We start from the raw sequence: 26007 nt of genomic DNA on the forward strand, positions 1-26007 counted from the left end.
GGAAGGGAAGAGACTCCTGGAACTCTGTCCATTTTTTACAGTAGGATATCATACCTGTTTATTAACCAAGTATTCTCTATATCCGCTATGAATATCCATTTCGTATCATGTTTCTATTTATCCCTTAACAAGTAATGGCATTGTTAGCTAATGATGGAGAAGCTGAATATGTTTGTCATTGGTTAAGTTAGATCCCTGCCCTCATGGGCTGCAGACAGCTCGGCTCTGTAAAGTCTTACTCTCCATTCCTTGTCATATTCTGTTCCCTCCAACACCCTCATTGTTTTCTTTTCTCTTAAAAATAATAAACTTATTTGTGATAACATTATGAATAAGTCTGTTTTGTATGAATAAGTCTGTAATTCGTATTGGTCTCAAAATTACACATGAAGAAAATAAGCCCCTACTTTTAGGGAAATCTCTACAATCATGATTTTCAGAGACTGGGAATCTTTCGAAAGTTTATTTATTGGCTTTGTTTGGTGTGAGAAAGTATGTCTGAAGGCAGGCAGCTTTTAAAAACTAGACAGCCCAACTTCTGCATTACCTTCACAGTTCTTAATAGGTTGTGATTTTCAACGCTCCTCCTTTTTTTATGAAATACATTGACATTTATTCTCAGAGGTAATGTTTAAAAAAAAAAGTTCTAGGGAAGAAGTGTTTTAAAACACTCCCATTTTTAGTTATCGTTAATAGAATGTATTTCCTTAAAATCCTTAATAATTTGAGGTCATGATACACCTTGTAGAGGAAAACATTGTTCATTAGTGTGAAAGCCATGTGATACTATTGGTCACCCTGTCACTAAGGGTTGCGGATAAGCACAGAGTTATGTCAACAGGAGAATAAACCTTTAGGAGAAGTGAATAGACATCTGCCCCATGGGCTAATCACATTCCAGGCATCATGAGTTGAACAGTGGGGTTTTAAATTTGAACTAAAATGAGCCAGGCTTTGTATGTATTTTAATGAAGAGAATTCAAAATAAGCAGCATTCTCAATTCACCCAGGAACAATAGAGCTATTGATAAAAGGGATATTACAAAGCATAAAAACAATATACATATGATGTGAATAGAATTAGGAGATAGAACTCAAAATCCATTGCTTGGACAATATGATGAGTTGGCTGTCTCTGTTATTCAGTTAAATTTATTAATTATGATGCAGCAAGTTAAAAGATTACCTCATCATGAATGAGTTAGTAATTATCAAATAGCCTTACTTATTTGAAATTAAGTAAAATCCCATGATAAAATTTTGTTTTGTATTCTTTAAAAGAGGGACTTCTCAGGCCTCTCAGAAAGATTGTTCATTTTCTTCACCACCAACAATGGGCTTGCCTTCTAAACCATAACACCGTTTTCTTTCAAATTGTTCCTGTGTACTTTAACAATTTTTACCTAGATTTTAAAGCCTAAGAAAATCTACTTTCCTAAAAACTATTACTTCATATGCTTAGAAGTTTAGAATAGATCACAAAGTGCTGCCCTGTGCCAATAGCATCAGTAGCTTCTGGGACCGTATCGCTGATAACCTAGCCCAAACCTGTTTAACAAGGATTTGACCTTTAAAGGTGACTTTTATGCACATTAAATATGGAGGCACATGGATCTACCACATTCATGCTGGAAAGTAGTCATGTTATATGGTCATTAATTTCATCTATGTAGTAATTTTTTCCTAATGCTATTAAAAATCTAAGTCTGAAAATATTTTATAATAATTCCCACAGAAATGCTTCCCAGAAAATAATTGTATTCAATTTTATTAGCAGATATATGATTACAAACTGCAGAAACCAGTTATGAGTAGTACATTACAACAGAATTTGGACATTTGGGAGGCTTATGTATTATGTGAAACTAAACTTTTTTTTTTTTTTTTTTTTTTACTAAATACAAAGGAGCAAACGACGATAACGAATGCTGCACCATTTTCATTGAAATATCAAACCTCACTTCCCCTTAAATAAATGGGGATCACTAAATGAGTTTGTTCCATTCATATTGGAAAGCTGCACTGTGGTGAGGCATAGCCCATATGGAGCCTTTCAGTGTGGAAACAGCCATGGTTAGCCTGAACATCCTTCTTCAGCCCTCACAACACCCTCATTTAGAGTTCAGATGCCTCTTGATTGTATCCTGGGCAATCTTCATATCGCATGAAAGGAACTGAACTGGTCCCTTGTCTTACTTCACAAATTATCCTATATGAGAAGAGAGTAGATGAACCAATCCAATGTAGGGATCATATATTCCAGACAGTGAATAGTTAATGTCCTGTGACATTATAAAAGTAAACATTTCAAAAGTTAACATCATTCTCAAGTCACATACCAAAACATTCCCAATATTTATTAGGCAAGAATTCAGTCGATTAATTAATTATAACATTAATATCTTTCCTCACTTCAGAGAAAGTTAGATGATCAGTGCTCACAAGATACAAATGATGTGTGTGGGGAAGTTGGCCGGATTCATAGGCGAGCCAAGCAGTGATTTATTCCACAGGATGCTTGCTGTGCTACAAATCAACCTTCTGTTTGAGAAATCTCATTTGCAGCTAGTTGATGTGACTCTGTTCTCAGTGTGACTTGAGACCAGCCAGAGGTGAACAGTTAATTAACCCACAGAATCATCAGTATGATCCTGCATAATTAGATCAGCTTATACATTTTTAAAAGAGTGGGTGCGCGGAGTTCAGTAGCAGGTCATCTTCTGTCCTAAGGTAGGTAAGAATGTTAGCTTGCCCACCTATTCAGCATGAACGTTTACTAACAGAATGGAGATGTTATTATGTATATAAGTTGAAGTTGTAGCAGACCATTTGTCTGGTCCCTTAAGTATATCAATTCTTAATGGACTGTTGTAATGTAATATATACTCAGTTGAAGTCATAAGATCTTGTATGTGTTCACATGGCAAGTTGACAGAAAAGTACTACTCTAGTCATGATATAGACATTGAGATCTTGCACAGTAGTTCATAAGGGAACATTCTGTAATTGTCTATCCTATATGTCCAATTTTGATGTATTTTAAACAGTTATCGGAAATCATGTAGCATTCTGTCCTTATGCTAAATCTGTATGGCACTAACTTAAACATATTTAAATTACATGATATATTCCATAGGTATTACTTTATACTGCTATTTATGGGCATAAGATCCCAACTTAAAATTAGAATGGTATGTACAGCTGTATGATTTTTAAAATAATGAACTAATTTATTGTCCTTTAAACAGAGCAGTGATCTTGCTTTTACTACCAGAAACAATTAACATAGCATACTTTAATTTTATTAGTTGAATGCATGACCTGCAATGGTGAAAGCTACAGAGGTCCCATGGATCACACAGAATCAGGCAAGGCTTGTCAGCGCTGGGACCAGCAGACACCACACCGGCACAAGTTCTTGCCAGAAAGGTAAGATCTCACCAGATCTTGCTCCCATAGATCTCTTTCTTTACAAACTGCTGTTCATTTGGTAACAAACCACCATGGAAAATCTCCTCCTGTGCTTTCCTTATGGCACACAGACAGATAATGTGGAATTAGTCTTAATATTCTGGCTTCTGCCACAACTGCTGGGGGCTTTGAGTTTGCAGACAATAGTCTTGGGGTGATAGGATTTATGAGCAGGTATTTGAGCACTGCAGCTTCACTTTTAATTGAGTTGCTAAAGTCAAGAAGCTTTTGAGCAAAACTGATAGTGAGGTGCAGATCAGAAGCAGTAGCAGAAACTACTTGTTTCCCATAGCAATAAACAGACAAAAACAAAACAAAACAAAACAAAACAAAACAAAACAAACAGTCTAATGTGGCTAATAACGTAATGGCTATAATGGTCAGTCAAGCCTTTCAGCAGAGAGTATATTATTAAAAACAACTAAGTCCCATCTAGCATCTTCCAAATACTTAGGTACCATGTCTAATACCTTAACCTAGTTCATGTCCACAAAAAGAACAATAATACAAAACAATTTGCTGGCTGCTTTAACTTCATGTATTTTAAAATTGTTAACAGAAACCTTTATTTCATATGAAAATTTTGAATTAGAAGAAGAAACAAAATGGAATTAATTCTATAATAAAAAATTAAGATGAAAATAATTAGAGTAGTCTATTTCCATCTTCCTTTGGAAATTGGTATAAATTGTTTGTTTGTTTAAATATTTTCTGTTTTTGTTTGTTTATTTCTTTTCTTTGTAAATAGAACTTAAACTCTTTTTCAAGAATTCATGTCACTCCTTTTAAGTAAGAACAGAAAGGATATGGTAGCAATTAAATTCCAATCACGAGTTCAGGACGCTGCTAATTTAATGGGAGGTGAGATGTGGAGAAAGTGGTGTGATGGAGTTTGTCTCTGCTCTGGTGGAGGTGAGGGCATGACCTAGCGAGGCTCCATTTCCAACACTGAGCTGTCATTAGGAGCAGAGCTATTCAGTTTGAAGTTTAAGCCTGCCCTAGAAAAGAACCTGTTTTTTTAATGAGCATTCTACACAAGGTCATGTTTATGGAATTTGTCTTTAATTGGACTCTGTGAAAAAGAGATGCAGTTGCGATCCTAACTGGTAGGCAAGTCTAACATGGACCTAACTTAGGAACAAAGAGGACCCTACTGTGTCATCTATGGAATGTGTAAGTTAAATTGGACAGTTAGGGGCTGGCAGACTCTAAGATGGTAAAGGATGGAACCTTGTTCTTTTTCTAACTCTAGCATCCAAGCTACGTGGAAAACTACTCTGTGACTTGAGGGTCGTGTGATGTTTCCGGGCAGATTTACGTGACACTTTTCTTGGTGTGGTTTGCAGATATCCCGACAAGGGCTTTGATGATAATTATTGCCGCAATCCTGATGGCAAGCCGAGGCCATGGTGTTACACCCTTGACCCTGACACCCCTTGGGAGTATTGTGCAATTAAAACGTGCGGTAAGTTAGAGTCAAATTTATTGCTTCCTCTTCCTCTAACAGTCCGGGTCTAAGCAGTCTTCATTAGGGAGATAGGTTAACAACTATTTTATTTGGTATCTATCTTAGGTATGCACATATAGCAGTTGTTTTGGAAGGAATGCATTCACAAGTGTACACACGTAAACACATCTATATGTGTACAGTGATAATATGCTTGCAGTTTAATGACAAGAAATTAAAAAAAACAAAAGTTCAAAGGGAGAGAAAAATGACCAGGGAATACGTAAACCAGTACAAAGTTCTTATGTCTGTAACCACTTCAGAGTTTCCAAACTTCTCCTGGATGCTTTCTCCCCCAGTTGTCTCTGAGTTGGAGCTGATAGCAAACCTCTTTTGGACAAAGGCAGATCCTGCCACGGGGCAAACTATGCCTCACTGAAGCTTCTCACGGGAGTCCTTAGCCTCTAGAGTGTGGTGACTTCCCTCTAGCTAGTATTGAATATGGCCTACATTTTGTTTTCCTGAGCTCTGCTTCTGGATGCTGGTCCTTAGCTAAATGTTCCTAACACAAGCTAAATATCTCATCTTCTTACTTGTGATATCCCTTTAAATTTGTGAGTGTGGTCCTCTCTTATATCCAATGTTTTATCTCTTCTTTGATGTTTTACTATGTAATAATAATTAAATAGAGATATGCTTTTACATTTTTCAGCTTTAAGATCAGTAGAATTGCATACATTTAGGAAGATGTAATCTTGTAAACTGGCTTGACAGTTTAAAGTTATGTATTGCTATAGAGATATATAAGGAAATGATTTATCTAAAGTCATGTACCTGCACCCAGCATAACACAAAATTATGAGGTTCATGGGTAGATATTTGGATGTTTCCCTGTAGCAGCTTGTTAAGTCATGTCTTCTAAATAAGGCTTAACAACATTATTCAGAGTGCTGAACTGTCAGTGTAATTTTTAGACACACTAATGAAATATAGCCCCTAGGCAAATCAGAAAGGCAATGAGAAAGGACATGGCATATGTGAAGTGATCACAGAATCTGGAAACCTCTCAGCTGATACACAGTGTTCCAGGGAGATTGAATCATCTGTTTTGTCCTTTAAAAAAAAAATCTAAGATGGCTCTTATGACAATATTGCTCTTTCGAGACGGGATTAGTTCCACCCATTGACTTACTTAATTATACTCAACCTTCCATCTTTTCAGATCAGATAGATACAATGCACCAATTGTTTCTCCTTTATTGTTTGTGATCTAGGCATTATTGAAATCTTTTCCTAGAACATGGACTAGTAAACATACACACGAGTGCCCAGAAAACCAACCCGTGATTGCACACTCACCCCGCATAAATACACTTTGACATGTACACTCATATACATACACATTCACCTTATGACTGCTACAGGTATCCTGGGAAACCTGAGTGCCGCTGTCTTCTGTGGTTCTAATTCAAATCGTAAGGGTATTTTAAAAAGGATTTTGGAGTAAGAAATAAAGAATGTTAGTGTCATTATTTTTCTTTCCTACTTTTTGGAACACAAGCACTAATCTAATACAACCTGAATTTTACTATAATGCATTGCCTTGAAGTTTATAAATACTAGAAACACTGATAAAATATATTTGAGAATACATTAAACATACTTGTGACACTTATCAATATGGGTTGTTAATAATTGTATGTCTCTAGGTATAATATAGGCACATAATGCATACATATGCACTTGTGTGCATCCTATAATCACAGGAAATTTAACAATTCGATTTCAATATAAAGTTATATCAGAGCAATGTAATAAAGTGAGAAAGAAAAGACACTCCCACAAAAAGTACATGACTTACAGGCTACGAAGGAATAGAGTATGAAGTAATGGAACAGGCTGTGAGATGACAAAGTGAGGAAGGATGTGAGCAGTATTAAAGACATATAACGTAAAGTAGATATGCCACTTTGTGGGGATCTAGAAATGGCAAGATGATACAGCATAGTTTCCCCAGGGTATTGTGCAGATGCTCATGTGAAAGCTATTCGTCTCAGGTGAAGGATGAGGAGGGGCTACGTTCGAGGGGATAAATCTACATCCACTCTTCTGTTTGGTATTGGAGAACACCATTAGTGACATTGGCTGTGAGGGAGTGTCAGCCAACAGACAGAGAACACAAAGCTCTAGCCCGTTTCTGTGGGTTTGGATTTACTGAGAACCTACTGTGGGTCACACACTTCATTGTAGCAAAGGATAAAAATGAGCCCGAGATGAACAAAATTCTATGAAGACACTGAAATCTCGGAGCTTTAGTATGAGCTGCCAAAGCATAGTTGACACTGTCTTGATAGAGAAATTTGTGACTTTCAGGATCATTATTTGAATGATATTTCCTTTTCTGATGAATGAACTCCAAATTAGTGCCTGTCACTTCTTTTAAGCATTGTTCTATAGTTAGCGTGTCCCTGGGAGTGAAGGATGGATGTTGCCCTCCCTCTGTAAACTTGTGCCTAGGTGCTCCACAGACGGCTTCTTTACCTTCTTTCCCAACATATTCTTCACAAAGGGATATCTCCCAAAATGCCAGCAGTCCACAAACATTGCAGCTGTATAAGTTTTGAGAGTCACACACGTGTGAAAATTTAAGATATTACAGACAGATAAGATTGCAAATCCTGGGCAGTGCCTGGATGGACTATCAGGTTACGTATGCTTTTCTCTGGGGCAAGTTTATATTTTAAATGTTTGTTCTGATATTAGTCATAAATAATATTAGTTGAGATTAATTGTATTAGCTGCATTAGTCTGTTGGTGCTTGTGAAACTCCCTTATGACTAGCATCCCTTAAAAAGCTTCACTGATTGTTTAAGTCAATTTACAAACTTCTTGGAAGGAAAGCTGTTTCTACTCTGCCATTGGGATTCTCAGTGTATCTCTGTGGATTATCTAAGCCAATGCCTTCTATATTGGAAATTAAAAGCATGGGAATTCATTAGAAATGGTGAAAACATTGGATAGTAATGTGGTTAATTTTAATAAGAAAATTTGTAATTTTCAGAAATAGAGAAATCTGTGGTATGTCTTTGTAAACTAAAAATTCTTTGTTTTTGGGGGGTTTTGTTTTGTTTTTTATCAAATTTCTTAGTGTCATCTTAAAAAGAGGCAGCTGTGCATTTTGGGCACAAATGATCTTAGGGTACAATTGGGAAGATTGTTTTGGTTCTGTAGGTACCTGAGGAATGTCAGGTATACCTGAAAGCACTCTTTTCTTGTGTTAGATCACGGAATGTTGATTTGTTTCCTTAGAGTGCATGGATATTAGAATATATCTATTGCCTGTCACCATTGATCTCAATCTCTCACCGCAGGTAACTTAGCTATGTGGTGACTTCTACTCTTAAGATGTCCCTCTGAGTTTCTTCATTGATCTTGCAGGAGGGCCTGTACTATGATTTAAATACTTATTTGTTTGCTTGCTACAATCATTTATCTAGTTCAGAATCTAAAACCCTAGAATAATCCCAGCCCTGGAATTCTCTTCCACATTTCCTGTTTGATGCCTCACCGAGAGCTGTCTGCCTAGTTGTCTGTGAATTTCTCCATTGGCCGTTTTGATTCATCACCCTCCTCTTTATGCCATAAAGTACTGTCGCTCATCATCTGTGTTTGGACAAATGGTTTTCTGAGTGGAGTCATCACTCTGTTCACTGTCGTCCTCTCCCATTTTCTTCTTCCTACTACAAAGCCAATGACGCTTTCAAAATTCTGGTGACATTATTTCTGATCATTAAGCTGAACTCTAATATACGCACAGAGGTGGGCAAGGAGGCAGGGAAGAAGGAGAGGGGGAGGGAGGATAGGAGAGAGGGAGTAAATAAGTTCCTTGATATTAATTGAAGACAAAGCCAAGCATCTTTAATTCCTCTCCCGCATTTTTTATTAAATGATTTTACTTTTTTACACTCCAGCTGCCTCCCTTCTTAGTCCCCCCTCTCAGAGCTCTCCATGCCATCTTTCCTACCCTTTGCCTCTGAGAAGGTGCTGCCCCCTCACTCCCTTAAACAGCAGCATCTGTCTTCCCTGGAACATCACGTCTCTACAATAGGAGGCACATGCTTTCCTACTGAGGCCAGACAAGGACATGCTTTGCTAATTATATGCTGATGGCCACAGACCAGCCCATGTATGCTCTTTTGCTGGTAGTGCCATCACTGGGAGCACTGAGGGGTCCGGGTTAATACTGATGTTCTTCCTATGTGGATGCCATCCCCTTCACCTCCTTCAAACCTTCCCCTAACTCTTCTATAGGGGTTCCTGATCTCAGTCCAATGGCTGGCTGTAAGTATTTGCATCTGCCTTAGTCAACTGCTAGAAGAACAACTCAGAGAGAGAGAGAGAGAGAGAGAGAGAGAGAGAGAGAGAGAGAGAGAGCAGTCTTGTCTTGTTCCTGAATTAGTGGGATTGCTTCAACTTCTCTCCATTTTTTTGATGTTGGTTGTTAGTTTACTGTATACTATTTTTTTGTGGTTAGGTATGTGCCACGATCTCTTCAAGACTTTTATTGTGAAGTGGTGTTGTGTTTTAGCAAAGGCATTTTGGCATCTAATGAGATGATCATGTGATTTTGTCTTTGAGTTTGTTTTTATAGTGGATAACGTTGATAGATTTTTGTATATTGAAGTGTCCTTGGGATGAAGACTACTTGATTGTGGTGAATGATGGTTTTGATGTGTTCATGGATTTGTTTTTTGAGAATTTTATTGAGTATTTTTTTCATCAATATTCATAAGTGAAATTGGTCTGAAGTTCTCTTTCTTTGTTGGGTTTTGTGTGGTTTAGATATCAGAGTAGATATGGCTTTATAGAATGAGTTAGGTAATGTTTCTTTTGTTTCTATTATGTGGAATAGTTTGAGGAATATTGGTATTAGCTCTTTTTCAAGGTCTGGTAGAATTCTGCACTAAAACTATCTGGCCCTGTTTTTTTTTGGTTGGGAGGCTTTAATAACTACTTATATTTCTTTGGGGATTAATAGACTGTTTAGATAATTTACCTGATCTTGATTTAACTTTTGTATGTGGTATCTGTCTTGAAAATCATCCATTTCATCTAGACTTTCCTGTTTTGTTGAACATAGGTTTTTGTAGTAAGATCTGATGACTTTTTGAATTTCTTCAATTTCTGTTGTTATGTTTACCTTTTCATTTCTGATTTTGTTGATTTGGATACTATCTCTGTGCCCTTTAGTTAGTTCGGCTAAGGGTTTATCTATCTTGTTGATTTTCTCAAAAAAATCAGCTCTTGGTTTTGTTGGTTTTTGTTAATCATTTTGTTTGTTTTTAATTAGTTGATTTCAGCCCTGAGTTTGGCTATTTCCTACTGTCAACTCCTCTTGGGTGTGTTTGCTTCCTTTTGTTCTAGAGCTTTCAGGTGTGCTTTTACGTTGCTGGTATAAGATCTCTCTAATTTCTTTATGAAGGCACTTAGTGCTATAAATTTTTCTGCTTTCATTGTGTCTCGTAAGTTCAGGAATGCTCTGCCTTCATTTTCTTTGAATTCTAGAAAATTCTTAATTCTTTGCTTTATTTTTTTCCTGATCAAGTCATAATTGAGTAGAGAGTTGTTCAATTTCCATGAATATGTGGACTGTCTGTTGTTTTTGTTGTTATTGAAGTCCTACCTTAGTCCGAGGTGATATGACAGGATGCATGGGATCATTTCAGTCTTCTTGTATCTATTGAAACTTGTTTTGTGTCTGATCATATGATCAATATTGAAGAAGCTTCCTTGGAGTGCTGAAAAGAAGGCATATTCTTTTGTTTTAGGGCAAAATATTCTGTAGTTATCTGTTAAATCCATTTGGTTCACAACTTCTGTTAATTTCACTGTGTCTCTGTTTTCTTTCTGTTTCAATGACATGTTTATTAGAAAGAGTGGAATGTTGAAGTCCACCACTATTATTGTGTGAGTTTCAATGTATGTTTTGAACTTTAGTAAAGTTTCTTTTACAAGCATGGTTGCCCTTGCCTTTGTATTATAGATCTTGAGAATTCAGATTTCATTCTGACTGGTTTTTCTTTTGATGAGTTTGGACAATTCCTCCTCATTTCTTTTGATTACTTTTTATTGAAAGTCTATTTTATTGAATATTAAAATGGTGACTCCATCTTGTTTCTAGGGACCATTTGTTTGAAAATCATGTTTCTAGCCTTTTACTCTGAGGTAGTCCTATCTTTGTTGTTGAGGTGTCTTTCTTGAATGCATGAAAATGTTGAAACCTGTTTGCATATACAGTCTGTTAGCTTGTATCTTTTCATTAGAGGAATTGAATCCATTAATTTTAAGAGATATTAAAGACCATTGATTCTTATTTCCTGCTATTTTTGTTGTTGGAGGTGGTATTATGTATGTGTGATTCTCTTCATTTGGATTTTTTTGTGAGATGATTAATTTCTTGTGTTTTCTTGGGTGTAGTTAACCTCCTTTTGTTGGACTTTTGTTTCTAGTATCCTCTGTAGTCCAGAATTAGTAGAAAAATATTTTTTAAATTTAGTTTTGACATGGAATATCTTGGTTTCTTCATCTATGGTGATCAAGAGTTGTGTTGGGTGTTGTAGCTAGGTTTAGCGTCTGTGGTCTCTTAGGGTCTGTATGACATCAGTCCAAGGTCTTCTGTCTTGTAGTGTCTCTCATAAGAAATCTGGTGTAATTTCGATGAGTCTGCCTTTATATGTTACTTGTCATTTTCCCCTTACTCCTTTTAATATTCTTTCTTTGTTTTATATATTTGTTTTATAATGTTGCCTGAGGATTTTCTTTGGTTGTTTTTTTTTTTTCAATCTATTTGGTGTTCTGCAGGTTTCTTGTACATATATGACTGGCCATCTCTTTCTTTGGGTTAGGGAAGTTTTCTTCTATGGTTTTGTTGAAGATATTTCCTGTCCCTTTGAACTGGGAATTTTTATACTCTTCTATTACTTAGGTTTGGCTTTTTCAGTGTCCTGAATTTCCTGGATGTTTTGGACTGGTGAATTTTTACTCATTGTATTTTCTTTGACCAATGTGCCAGTATCTTCTATGGTATCTTCTATGCCTGGAATTCTCTCTTCCATCTCTTATATTCTGTTGGGGCTCCTTGCATCTGTAGCTCCTGATCTCTTTCCTAAGTTTTCCATCTCCAGGGTTGCCTCCATTTGTGATTTCCTTACCATGATTTCCATTTTCATGTCTTGGACTGTTTTGTTCAGTTCCTTAACCTGTTAGATTATATTTTCCTTTATTTCTTTAAGTTATTTATTTGTTTCTTTTAAGGGATTCTGCCTGTTTACCTGTGTTTTCCTATATTTCTTTAAGGGAGTTATTTATACCCTCCTTAAAGGCCTCTATCATCTTCATGAGGTGGGATTTTAGGTCAAAAACTTGTTCTTTGGGTATGTTAGCGTATCCAGGGCTTGATGTGGTAGGAGAACTGGGTTCTGTCCATGCCAAATTACAGTACATTTTGTTGCTTATGTTTTTGTGCTTGCCATTTACCATCTGGTTATCTCTTGTGTTAACTGGCCTGGGTGTCTCACACTGGAGCAGGCCTCCTTGCAGGCAGGTAGAGCTTTGTGACCTGGGAGGCAGACATTGCTGTCTCTAGTTAGAGTAGGCCTCCTGTGTCCCTTGTTAGAGCAGGGCTCCTGTGTCCCTGAGTATTTGTGCCCCCTGGTTAGGGCCCACCTCCTGAGAGACCGGCTGGCTTTGAGGTCTGGGAGCAGGCAGGCTATGTGTTTCTGGTTATAGATTACATCCTGGGAGATAGGTAAGGTGTGGAGTTGGGGCAGGCAGGCATGCTGCTGATCTGCCATAGGTTTAGGTGGAGGTATAAACAGGAAAGATGATGAAGCTCAGGCACAGCAGGATAGCTCCCAGGTTTGCTGGGCTCTGTGAGGTTCCCAGCTGGCATGGGTATTATAGGACAGGGATCTTCCCTGTTGTGGCAGATCTCCTAGGAGACAGGTAGGCTGTGGGGTCTTGTGGGGGCAGCAGACTAGTCAATCTGCCATGGGTTTAGTTGAAAGTGCAGACCAGAAGCCTCTTCAACATTTTTAATATCCTGAGTGACCTAATAATCTACCAGCTTTCTCTCTAGGAGTTCTTCCTTTCTCTTCCAAGTCCAACGTTTTGTTTTATTTCATTTTCTTTCTGATATCTCATGTATTTTGAATTTTTCTGATAATTTCTTTTCCCCTAATGTTCCTTCTACCTTGCATAATCATTTTCTCTCCTTCCTTCTCTAATATAATGTCATACCTTGTGTAAATTTTAACTTAGCCATCATTTCACCAATACTAATTTTTTCCTCCTCCCACTTCTCTTTCTCCTCCTCCTCCTTCTCCTCTTCCTCCTCCTCCTCCTCCTCTTCCTCCCTTCCTTCTCCTTCTCCTCCTCCCACCCCTGCTCCTCCCCTTCCTCTTTATCCTTCTCCTCCTCCACATTTTTCTTCTTGAGATGAGATGACACTATGTAGCTCAGGCTAGCCTAGAACTAATTGGATAGTTCCAGTTGGCTTAAACTTGAGACATTATTCTTCTTTTATGCCCAACTGAAGGTATTACAGGTCTATTTCATAAAGTATTATTTTCATTATCATTTCTAAATTTTTGATGTAACTTGGTCAAATGTTTATTTATGAGTTACTGTTTTACTATGTTGCCCTGCTTGCCTTAATACTCTCTATGTAGATTTTCTGAGTACTGGAATTAAAGATATGTACCACAATGCCCAGCTAAATACTTTCTCAAATCCTTTAGTATATATTTACATAATCAAAGTTTCTCTTTTTATGTCCTTAACTAGTCTTAATATTTCACATATTTTAAAAAAATTAATTGCTATTTTCATTCTTTTGCCTGTTTACTGAAATCTGGAGGCTCCCATTAGACAGAGCACTTGGCTCTTGCAAGAGTTTAATATGAAGTTGTTGAAGAATGAAGGTTGATTCTTAGGTACTTAGAGTTTTTCACTTTCATTTGTTTCTTTTGTGATTCTTGATTTACACATAAATAAGGCCTAATGTACTGTTCCCCATTTTTTTTTTTTTTTTCTTTTTTGCCATAGCCTAAGCTCACCCATAGGCTTCAAGGTTTGCTGGGCTATTGTGGTTTTGCTGCTTATTGGCTTAAAAGATTTTGTTCTGGTCTTCTCTTATCTCATGTTTCTTATCCTCTTTCCTTTCATTTTTCTTATTATTTAAACATGTAGATGATTTATATTTGAACACAATCATTTTAGAAATGTGTGCTGCCCAGGTCTCTCAGGCATCTATTTGTGGCATTATAATAGACTGAATTTTATGATCCCTACATTTAAATATTGTAGCTTTAAATCCCCACATGATTACAATTTGGCATAAATATTTTAAACAGGATTTAATATTAAGTAGAGTTCTAAGAAAGGGCCAAATGCTAGTTCAATCACGGTCTTATAACAGAAGGAAGAGAGTTCTCCCCTCTGTTTCTCTATAATGTAAAGTCAGGACAAGAAGCCAACTATCTGCAAGCCAAAAGGAACCTTCATTGGGAACCCAGTGAACCAGGATGTTGGTCTGGAACTTCTCAGTCTCTAGAACCATGAGAGAATAAATTACATTATTTAAACTACTGAGTCCTTGGCACTTTCTTATGACAAAATAGTCATCTATAACAGATACAAAAAGCTTTCCTTGTGGTAAAGCTCAATATAAGCCTCTTTTATAAAAGAGTACCATTATCTTTAAAACTTCAGTGTATTCAGATGTGGGAAAATATTTATGACAAATTGCTTTTCCTCTTAAAGAACTTTGACTGTTTCTCTGAGTTTTATTGGAAGTTCAAGGCCAGAGAAGAGATTCATAGAAATAAAAATTGTATTATATTCTTAGTCAGGAAAAAAAAATCATGCTATCAATACTCTTCTCAGGGGAAAAGTGTTTCACTTGGATGGCTTTTCCAAGTCATCTTCTAAGAAATAATATTATAGAATTGAAGACCTTTCATGCTTGCCTTGTCTCCTGTGTATTTTGTACCAAAAAAGGCTTGGACAAAATCCAGGGCAATGTTTCAGTATGAATACTGGCTTCACATGGGGAACAAACGTGCAAGCAATTTGAGGTTTGTACTTTGGAGGTCTTTACTACTTTCCCATGTCAACTTTAAAACAAGAAGCTCTTTAAATTTACAGTGGGTCTGATCCTGCCTTTTGTGGTCCAAGGAGCACAAGTCCTGTCGATGGGAGGGTGGCTTTATAGACTGTACTCAAGTCTCTAGGGCCCATCATGAGGTGAATCCTGGGTTTCATTGCTCCTCAGTAGCTATGTTTATGTAGCTATGAGGTGGGATGAACTCCAGGGCATAATCAGATATTTGTCCTCTGTCATGTTAAGCAATTTATTCTTAAGTATTATAAAGAGGGGGGGGTAGGAGAATGCAGCTTGCGAGGTTCATCAGGGTCAGTGAATAAGATTGATTTCTCTGCAATTGTGAGGGCCCAAATCTGTACCCCTAGCACCCATGTAAGGGCACCTGCTCCTTTTATCTAAAATCCCTGCTGTACTTCTCTGGTCTCTGCACACACGCAGATGCTCAAAGGGGAGGGTGTCAGGCTGCTACTTTGATGGAAAATCTGCATTATTTTTGTCAAGGATTGTAACTTGGGAAAGGATCGTGAACGTAAGAGTTTGCTTGATTGTATAAAGCTTACTAAGTCCTCTTTGACACCCTTTCTCTCTAATCACCGTTCCTCAACATCCATTAAAAAGTAGAGTTTCTCTGCAAAGATTTGGCAAGATTTTCACAGAGAATATTAATTAAATATATTTGTTTACTTACTTAATTGTCTGTTTAAAATGGAATGATTTTATAAAGTGCAAGTTGGCCTTGATCTTATGAGCCACCCTCTTCAGCCTGCCTAAGGCTGGATTGCAGATGTATGCCACCGTGCCAGTATTGATCTGTTATTAGTGATCTGTTTCTACTTATGCCTGTCTAGGAAAAGGTGCTTGCCTTAGAAATTAGATAAAACGATCATTTTTATCTAAAATTGTCTATTCAAACATGAAAAATACCTTTGAATATTCTGGCAACTAAATCATAGTACATTCAACCCAATGAAAAAAAGTGAACGTTCCAAGAAGCCCCCATTGGCTTTGATGGTTTTCTAACAAGACAGTGGACATTTCAGAAGTGGATGCTGTGTTTCTTAAAGTATTTCCAAACAGAAAACTTCGTGTCAATCATCAAGGACAAACATTCCTCTTCTCCTAGGCCAGTGAAGAGTATTCAAATGACTTTCCATCTGCTTTTAAAGCCTGGCCATCACTGGGCCCCCTGACAAAATCTTGCATTTATGGGGAACTCTCAAAAGAGTTCCTGCTCTGTTCAGTGTGAACTTAGTAGACATACTTGTAAAAGTATGTGTGTGTGTGGTGATGATGCATTTTAAAAATCTGTTGTTTTATCTTGAGCTGATCAGCTTTAGCAGATATTTGGCTGTGTTGCTGCTCTTCTTTAACTCTTAAGATGGCTGCTAAAGACTCTTTCAAACTTTCTTCAATCCAAGTCCCATGTTGAAAGATTAAGTACAAAGAAATGCCTTTCTTAACACTTGACAGCCCTTTCCAAATCAATTATCATGAAGCGTTTGTTTTACTTCTGCTCCAGCTTTTGGTATTTATAATGTAGGGCAGTAGAAGGAGCCTATTTCATTATACTTCAGAAATAAGTTTTTGTATTTGAACAGTAAGTATGTGAGCAGTGACTTCAAGCATTTATATCACAGTTAAATGCTCTGTAGACAGATCATTTATCATGGATAATATTTATCATTCACAAGATAATATTTATTGAACTGCTTCAAAGAGTGTCATAAGAAGTATCATTGACTAAAGTTACTTAACTACCCTAAGTAGTTGTAGGAATACATCTTCACTCATCTTAATTATTTATTGTATGCACTGCAGAATTATGTAGTTCTTAATGAGGTCACTTCTAGTAGTTGAATGTAAAATGAAATAAATAATGACATACTAACCCTGAATTTAATATCAAAAATATTAGCTTTGTGGTTAAAATTAGGATGCATTTCCATGAAGTTAAAATAAAAAAGAAGATATTCAAAATTCTATACAGTTGCAAATTCTTATTAAATTAATAGGTACAATGATGATTATTATTTTCATTTGTTGTATTTTTTTGTTTAATGAACATTATATCTATTTGATATAATATTAATTTTTACATATAAGTCTAAGATTTTAATTTTTACTTAAAAATTAGAATATTTTATGTATATATATATATATATACACACACACACACACACACAAACAAACATAATTTGTGTGTGTGTGTGCACATGTGCACGTATGTTTATTACTTAACCCTGAAACAGTTAAAATGGTGAACAAATGGCTTTTATCTGAAGATCATTGCATGATCACTTGTCATAAGGAGGTGCTGGAGAGTTTACCTCTGAATCCACTAAGCCAGTCAGAGCTTTCTACATTTTACTTTTGGAGATGCTTTGAGGCAAGGCGTGAGCATTGCTCAGGCTGGTCTCCAATTGTGGTCTTCTCTGCCCAGACTTCTGAGTGCAGGAATTCCTTGTGTCATCCTCACAGTCACTCTGGCTTATTCTCAGTTAGCCTTTATTGAGAGTACACTCAATGCTTTATGGAAAAAATAATTTTGTGATTATTTTTACATAGTAACATATATATATATATATATATATATATATATATATATATATAAATAAAATCAAGCACAGACCATATACATATATACATGCATACATACATATATACCATCTGCACACATGCATGTGTATATATATGATATATGCTTGTTAAAAAAAGAACTAGGAACAACTCAATTTTTTAAAATTCCCAAAATCTGCTTGAAAAGAAAATAATCTATCAACCTACACAGCATTTACCATATAAAAGAAAATTGTTGATGATTAAATTGTTCAATCTTTACGTAATGAAGAAACTTGTCTTTAGGAGTGACATTGTACTCATTTTAGAAAGAACTTATTATAATATGTGCCTCACAGATGTATACGGAAGTAAATATCTTCACAAAACTTCATGAAAAAATTAATATAGATTTGAGGTGAGAGGAAAATTGGAATGAAAATAGTGATATGTCAAGTTAAATTTCTGAGTCCATTTAATTATCATTTAAACTTTAGAACTGATTTTTTTTACAAAAAAGTCCCTGGCATTCTAAATGCATCGGGCACAGGAATGGTGACGGCATGCTGAGCAGTTTCCTTTAAGCTTATATATATATATATATATATATATATATATATATATATATATATANTATATATATATATATATATATATATATATATATATATATATAATTTTTTTTCTATCAACAGCTCACAGTGCTGTGAATGAGACTGATGTCCCTATGGAAACAACTGAATGCATTCAAGGCCAAGGAGAAGGTTACAGGGGAACCAGCAATACCATTTGGAATGGTATTCCCTGTCAGCGTTGGGATTCGCAGTACCCTCACAAGCATGATATCACTCCTGAGAACTTCAAATGCAAGTGAGTAGATTTCAGGCAATGCTGTAAACTCCAGCAGATCCCAGGGAAATGGCGAAGATTGCTTTCTGCTCACTCTCTCAGTATTACAATGTAGTGGCCTACATGTACTTCAGGGCAAAATGGGGGCACTCTTTTTTATTTGTTTGTTTGTTTGATTGTTTTGTTTTTGTTTTTTCTGGCCTCAAATAAACATTTTTAAACATGTATTCTAGGTAATGCTGATCTAGAGGGTTGACAAACCATGTTTTATAAAACACATCTCTAGGTTCTTCCTCATTACAATTTTGCTTGTAAAGACTCATTTAAGAAATCAATTTTTCATGATAACTGGCTTCAGACTAGATCCCTCTCAAGTTTTCCTATTTGCATGAAGGCAAGGACTACATTTTCTTTCTTTTACAGTGAGGTACAGTTTGATTTCTATCAATGCTTCCTTCAAATTGCCTTCAAGTTTTCAGCCATAAAAGTCTGGGAACAAAATGATTTTCAGCAGTGTGTTTCCAATTATTTTTGGATCTGTGTAAATAATCAGAATTATCTTAATCAGCCAAATCAAAGAAACTGGCTTCCAGTATTACATTGTGGACATGAGCATTCCCCCATAACTCCTTGCCTACCAATTGTCTTGTAGGATAGGTGCAACAATACTGTCAGTTGTTTTTAAATTGTTTACCTTGTTAGAAGGAGCTTTCAAAAGATGCTTTTGAAATTTATAACATACATGCTATGCATCATGGCTTTGCTGAAAAAGTACCTATAAATAACCGATATTGGTTTTATATAATTGACAAAATGACAGCAGAATGGAGAACTCTACACTCTAGTGGCCCAACTGGAAAGGAAATTTGTGGGTATGGACGTGTGCGCGCACATGCTTCTGAACATTTATTAACTCACTACTGTTGAGGGAAATATTTAAAAAGATGGGCTAGCACGTTCCTGTGTGCTAGTGCCGGCACCTGGGTATTCTCACAGAGCTACTCTGTGCAGCTTGCCCCTACTGCACTGCGTTTCCAGCTCTGGTTCGCTTGTCCCTGGAGTTACTAGTTTCCTCTCTGCTGTTGGCTCTGTCCCACACTCTAGTAAGCCAACCTTGCGGTCACATATCACAATACCTAGTAACCCGGTAAAATCAAGAGTCATAGAAAAAATCTGGGCAAATCTCAATATTTGTTCATGACTATTCTAAGCTAATCTGGTAATTTTAGAAATTGATTCTAAAACTAGGCCCATAAAGACTTTTGGCAGCTTTAGATTCTCTTAATTACCTTGCTTTAAACTGAAAGTGCAAAATAATACAACTGAGAAATTGTGCATTTAATATTGTAAATTTATGTGGATTATATGAAAATATTATATATACTTTATATAAGCATAACAGTTTAAATGTAATTTTATAATATTTTAGAAGATATAAAAATTTATTTATATTTTCCAGTGATGAACTTGATAAGTGCAGGGGGTTTGGATACGGCTTGTTATGTAAATCTCCCCGTGTTGTGACTAACCGTTTGTCATATTTTCTCAGACACTTTAATAGCTTGTGCCAAGGTCTAGTCTGACAAGATAGATTATTACTTCTTGATTTCCTGACTTATGCCTCAGAAATTTGTCTGTTTCTTGTGTTCCATTTGGGTATTAAGGAAATCGAAAGGCTCTTAATTGTACTGACATAATTACTGTTCTTTCCAGGTGATTATGCATGAATGCTTCCACATTTTGTTTAATATGTACTTTATCATAAGAAATAAAGATATGGCTGGTGAAGGAGCTTAGTGACAGAATGCTTGTAACTGAAAAACCTTGTTTTGATTTCCAACACCACAGTAAATAGATAAACATACTAATAAAACAAATAAAAAGAACTTTAATAGACATCTTAGACTAGAGACATCTACATCTCTAATTAAAACTCTGACTAAAGATATATATGACCTACATTGAAAACTTATACTACTGTTAGTCATATGTATTAGAATTAAGTCTTCATTGCATAGTAATGTTTATTAAGATAATAAGTGACTTCTTAGAAAATGTTTCTTAGAAATATATAGAAGAAACCCGGGCATGGTGGCGCGCACCTTTAATCCCAGCACTCGAGAGGCAGAGGCAGGCGAATTTCTGAGTTCCAGGCCAGCTTGCTCTACAAAGCGAGTTCCAGGACAGCCAGAGCTATACAGAGAAACCCTGTCTCGAAACAAAACAAAACAAAACAAAACAAAACAAAACAAAACAAAACAAAACAAAACAAAAAAGCCAAAAAAACCCCAAAACAAACAAACAAAAAAAAACAAAACAAAAATATATGCACCAAACTACATGTATCAAAGAAGTACATAAATCAAGGAAGAGTTTAAAATTCCATTTTAAGTGAGAGAAGTGGTTCTTAGTAAGTTTTCTTCTACAAAGAGAATTATAATTTTCCCCTATAATTTATATATGTATTATATATGTTAAATATATATAGTGAGAGTCAAACTTTGAGAGTGAGTGAGGAGATCTGAGGGCTACTGCCTCTATGGTCCCTCAGGCACCATTGTGCCTGGAAAACTTTGAGGTTTGGAAGACAGTGTTTATTTTACTACCCTGGGGAGTGTGTGTGTGCAGTGTATACAGAGTCCCAAGTTATTATCACTCTTCTAATCCAAACCATTTGTACATCTGGGATACTAGAAATGTAGTGGCGTTAGCTTCACCAGGCGATTTACCTTAACATGTTTCCTCTCAATAGGGACCTTAGAGAAAATTACTGCCGCAATCCAGATGGGGCTGAATCACCTTGGTGTTTTACCACTGACCCAAACATCCGCGTTGGCTACTGCTCTCAAATTCCCAAGTGTGATGTGTCAAGTGGACAAGGTAATAGCTGACATTTTGTAGTATGGGCATGATTAAATCCAAGGGAGGGGATAGAGGAGGACACATTCAATTTCTTGTTGAACTGCTGACTTACAAGGAAGATTTTGGAGTCTGAATGGTATATTTTATATATTCATTCATTTGAAAAATCATTCAGTATTTATTTAGTCATGTAGTTAGTTAGCCCTTATTCAAGGGAGGGTACAGTTCTAGGGACTGGCTATATAAGATTGGTTCCACTTAAACTAAATGCTTGGCTACAGAGAACTATGTTCTTCTATTTTTGGTTATGAGTCTAGCCTTTGACAGCTGAGGCATTTTTACTTTTTTGTGGCTAGAAATCTGTAACATGTAAATGCTAGTGGACTAATAGGTAAATTTGTGGCCAAATAACAGAGAGAAAATGAGCTGCAAGTGAGAGGTGAGAGGTGTTATTCTCTTATGTGGTTAGGGAGTATAGTGTATAGTATAGGGAGGTTTAAGGAAATCCAGGAGGACATAGAGCTGTGCCCTCCACTTATACATGTATAAAGCATTCTAGGAAACAATAAATGTAAGCAAATAATGTCATCTGACTGTCACCAGATACGTAAGATGGCCAGTAAACGTTGTTATAAAGACAATAGGGTTAAATTGTATTGGCTTTGCAGGAACTCTCAGGATTGATGAAGAAGGGTTGTGAAGCTGAGAAAGTATGTGATCCGACTTGAGCTTCGACTGTATCATACTGGCTCTCTGAAGGAAATAGAATTTTCGGGGAGGGTTACAGATAAGAGGCAGTTTCTATAGATCCTGCAAAAGAGAGTCACTGTAACCTGGGTGCGAATGACCTTTGTTGCAGGGCTAAGGGAAAGTGCAATTGACTTGGAAATACAAGTACCTTAAGACAATTGATTCAGGGAGCAATAGTAGATGGATTGAGTTCACTCTACACAAAGCATTAGTCAGTGGTAAATAATGATGTTGCGGTCTGGACACTTATTGATACGCAATAAATTGAGAAATATACTCTTAATGATCATATTCTGGTTCATCTAAACTTAAAACTCATGGCCATTTTAAAAAAAAAATGTCCACTTTCTGTCTCAAAGCTCTATTTCTTAGGCGCATTGGCCTATGTACACTGCTTTCCTTTTAACATTGTCTCCAACGGCACTGTGCAAGAGAAGCTCTGAAAACAGAGTTGTAGGATGAGTCAGGAATGGCGTTCTTTCAGTCAATTTCACTGTGAGTGAGATTTAAAGGTCAGCTGGAAATAACGTTAAAACCACTAATTAAGGGACATTTGTTAGGATCTGAGTCTTCTGCATCCTTCTCTCATTCACTAGGACAGTTGATGACACTGTGGTAGAAAAAAAAGTGAACACAGCTGTTTTTAGAAATTCTGGTTTTTACCAAATTGTTTTTACACACACAGGACCACCTACGACAGAATCATGGAATAGAATATGTAAATATTTTATTTGGTGATCCAAGTAGATGGTATTGCTTATATAATATACAATAATAATACTTATCTAACATATAATGATATATATAATATCTAATAATATCTAATCAAAGACCAAAATTAACTTTAATGAACAACTTAATGTGCTCAAATTATCCAACTAGTAAAAGTGAGACTGACTTAAACTCTCCTAACAACGTTTACATTTTCCTATCTTTTCACTAATTCATTACAAACATATTAGATGACAAGAAATTCAACCGATACATGCAAGAGTCTGCTACACTCTACTAGGAACACTCTATGAAGAAAGCACAAAGCCACTACTCAGGAAATACTACTAGTCAATTCAAAAATCAGTCATGAAATTTGCTGACTTTTATGCTAAATATGCTACTGACAATATGAAGCCATTCCTTTCTCTCTCTCTCTCTCTCTCTCTCTCTCTCTCTCTCTCTCTCTCTCTCTCATCTACTTATTTATATCTATATCTACCTATCCATTTATTATAAGTCTACCTACTATAAATATTATAAATCTATATTAGAGACCAATTATATATCATAAATTTCTTTATCTTTTTCTACAAGCACACACATATAAAGCAATCAATATACACATATACTCATTTTACCTATCCTAAACATAAACTCTGAAAATATGATCACCATAGTTAATTATTAATGAAAAATCTATTCCTTCATCCCGATGAAGAGAGAATATAATGTGGAAAGCCAGACTACTTTTCATTTGAAAAGTTTTACACAATCTAGGGTGTATAGAAATATAGAATCAAGCATTTATAAATTAAGCATTTATAACTAATACATCATAAAATTCATTTAAATATATTTTGGTTATATGTTTGCTATTATTAAATATTAAATGAATTTTACATACTAATTAGATGAATGATTATTTTTTATAAAAATCAAATCTTGGGGGAGGGTATAGGGAATTTTCAGGATAGCATTTGAAATGTAGATAAAGAAAATATCTAATAAAAAGAAATCAAATCTTGACTGAATATTTGATACCACGAAACCCAGAACAACGTTAGTGTTTCTTGTGTTGGTTGATATTTTTATTTTATAGTGTTCAATGTTGAAAATATCTTCAGAAAAATAATTAGTACAAAAAGGCAGATATATGTATGTATAAAGCTGTTTTGGAAAATTTTACTAATGCTATTCTAATCTCAAGAAAAATAATCAATTAACTATTATGAAATCCAAGTTAGGAACTCAAAGCACAGTTGAAAAATAAGCATTTAACTCCAAATATATGGACTTACTTATGTGCTGAGTGACAGACAGGCAACATTCTTTATACTTTCTTATTTGTCATTAAACTGTTACATTTTCAAAGGAACAGAGACATTTGGTATGTACAGTGAAAGCAATAGCACTCACAGCATACATTCGCAGCAGATCTGAGCGGAAGCATTTCTATCAGTTGTTGGCATTGCAGTGACATGGGAGTGAAAATGTACATGCAGCATGTAGCATGTGCAGAATCAGCGCTTCCATGTTGTATGAAGTACCACAGTGAACACTGACAAAAAGAAGATGCAAGGGGCAATTTAAAGGGACTTATGTTGGCTATTTGAGCATTTTGAGCATCAAAAGAAATAAGAGGAGTGAAATACATTTCATATATGTGTATATATGTATTTCATACATATGTATAAACATTTATACACATGCATGTATATTCACTTGAACAGTAATAGAATCTACAAATCTTTATATATACACCACTAATTCTACAATTAATTCCTACCTGGAGAGACATATGGAAAGAAAAATTACTAGAAATAGAACAGTAACTATTCCACTGCAATACAGTAATAACTGACTCACAAAAAAACATCAATGTGTTGCTCAGCATTTTGTGAAATTTGTTTAGAAATTGGATGGTTACTCATTTTCAAAGCTTGGCAGATTTAGGACCTGTTGCTATTGCTACACACAAAGAGTTTTTTCCTCCCAATATGTAACCAGCTGACCATAAGGATCAGCTATGATTCACCAAATTGACGTCATGTCCCCAAGCTGTCACAGTCTGAAGAGGACAACTTACTACCTGTGATTTTTCAAAACATGTTTAACTTGACCTCATAAATGAGAAAATAATCAGACAAAATGAAAAGAACGAACATTTGTACAACAGCTGTCTTGAGTGACTCAGCATGTCACCATCACGAGAAACCAAAATCTAAACAGGAGTAACTGACAGTAATAGATTTTTATTTTGTTTCTCTTGTATATTTTCTATGAAGTGAAGTATCAAAAAAAATTCTGGGAACGACAAAGATTACTTTAAATCTTTTTATTTCCTTGGTGTCCCAAAGAGTTGCCTGCCTGCTTGATCTTTTTTTTTTTTAATTGTGGGGGGTGTTATATAAACATTTATAATTGGAATCAAAAGTGGACTGAGAATAGAGAGTTTGTAATCTGAGATATTTCTCATTAATTCACACTGATGCTAATTTGTGCTTTCATTATTATGTTGCTTTTGATGTTTTTACATGCTTACAAAGTATTTATCCTTTACAATAGTACTGAGTCCTGTGTATCTTATGCCTAGATTGTTATCGTGGCAATGGGAAAAATTATATGGGCAACTTATCCAAAACAAGGTCTGGACTTACATGTTCCATGTGGGACAAGAATATGGAGGATTTACACCGGTAAATAAATTTCTTTCTTTCTACTTAAAGTGTTCTGACAGTACTAATGTGTTTATTCAAACACACACAGTTATTTCCTTGTATTCTTTAACAGAGGGAGCCAATAGAAACAATAGATTGATTCTGGCTGTTTAACTCATATCTTTGTTCTCTCTATAGCAAACTTTTAAGTATGTAATCTAACCAGTATATATGTGTTGAACACTTAATATTAGAGCTGAAGCATAATAGATACGGTAGGGAACAAGAAAATACAGATATTTAGTTAGATCCCAAATTTCATTGAGGTTGTAGTCACACTGACAAAAGCTTCAGAGAAGGCAACAAGATGGTATAGTGGCCACGTCAGGCATGGTAATGTTAATTAAAGTAAGACTAAGAGCAGTTTGTGAAATAAATTGTAAACAATCTTTTCATATGTATGTGTACATTAAATATCCTTAAATTCTATAGAAATACAATCTCTCTAGTAGCTGTAATGTATAAAGCTTTAAAGT

At 35.7% G+C, this 26007-nt stretch overlaps 1 protein-coding gene across 3 annotated transcripts in view; it reads left to right on the plus strand.

The window, feature by feature from the left end:
* Window positions 1–26007, plus strand: part of Hgf (hepatocyte growth factor) — a 65046-nt gene that overhangs the window by 19279 nt on the left and 19760 nt on the right. For all 3 annotated transcript variants that reach the window (XM_021190352.2, XM_029535509.1, XM_021190355.2), the window contains 5 exons: window positions 3309–3429; window positions 4818–4936; window positions 18335–18509; window positions 21241–21368; window positions 25408–25510. In XM_021190352.2, the coding sequence (XP_021046011.1) occupies window positions 3309–3429; window positions 4818–4936; window positions 18335–18509; window positions 21241–21368; window positions 25408–25510 (646 nt within the window). The remainder of the gene's footprint in view (window positions 1–3308; window positions 3430–4817; window positions 4937–18334; window positions 18510–21240; window positions 21369–25407; window positions 25511–26007) is intronic.

Source organism: Mus pahari, chromosome 2 (genome assembly GCF_900095145.1).
Source record: "Mus pahari chromosome 2, PAHARI_EIJ_v1.1, whole genome shotgun sequence".
Taxonomy (NCBI): Eukaryota; Metazoa; Chordata; class Mammalia; order Rodentia; family Muridae; genus Mus; species Mus pahari.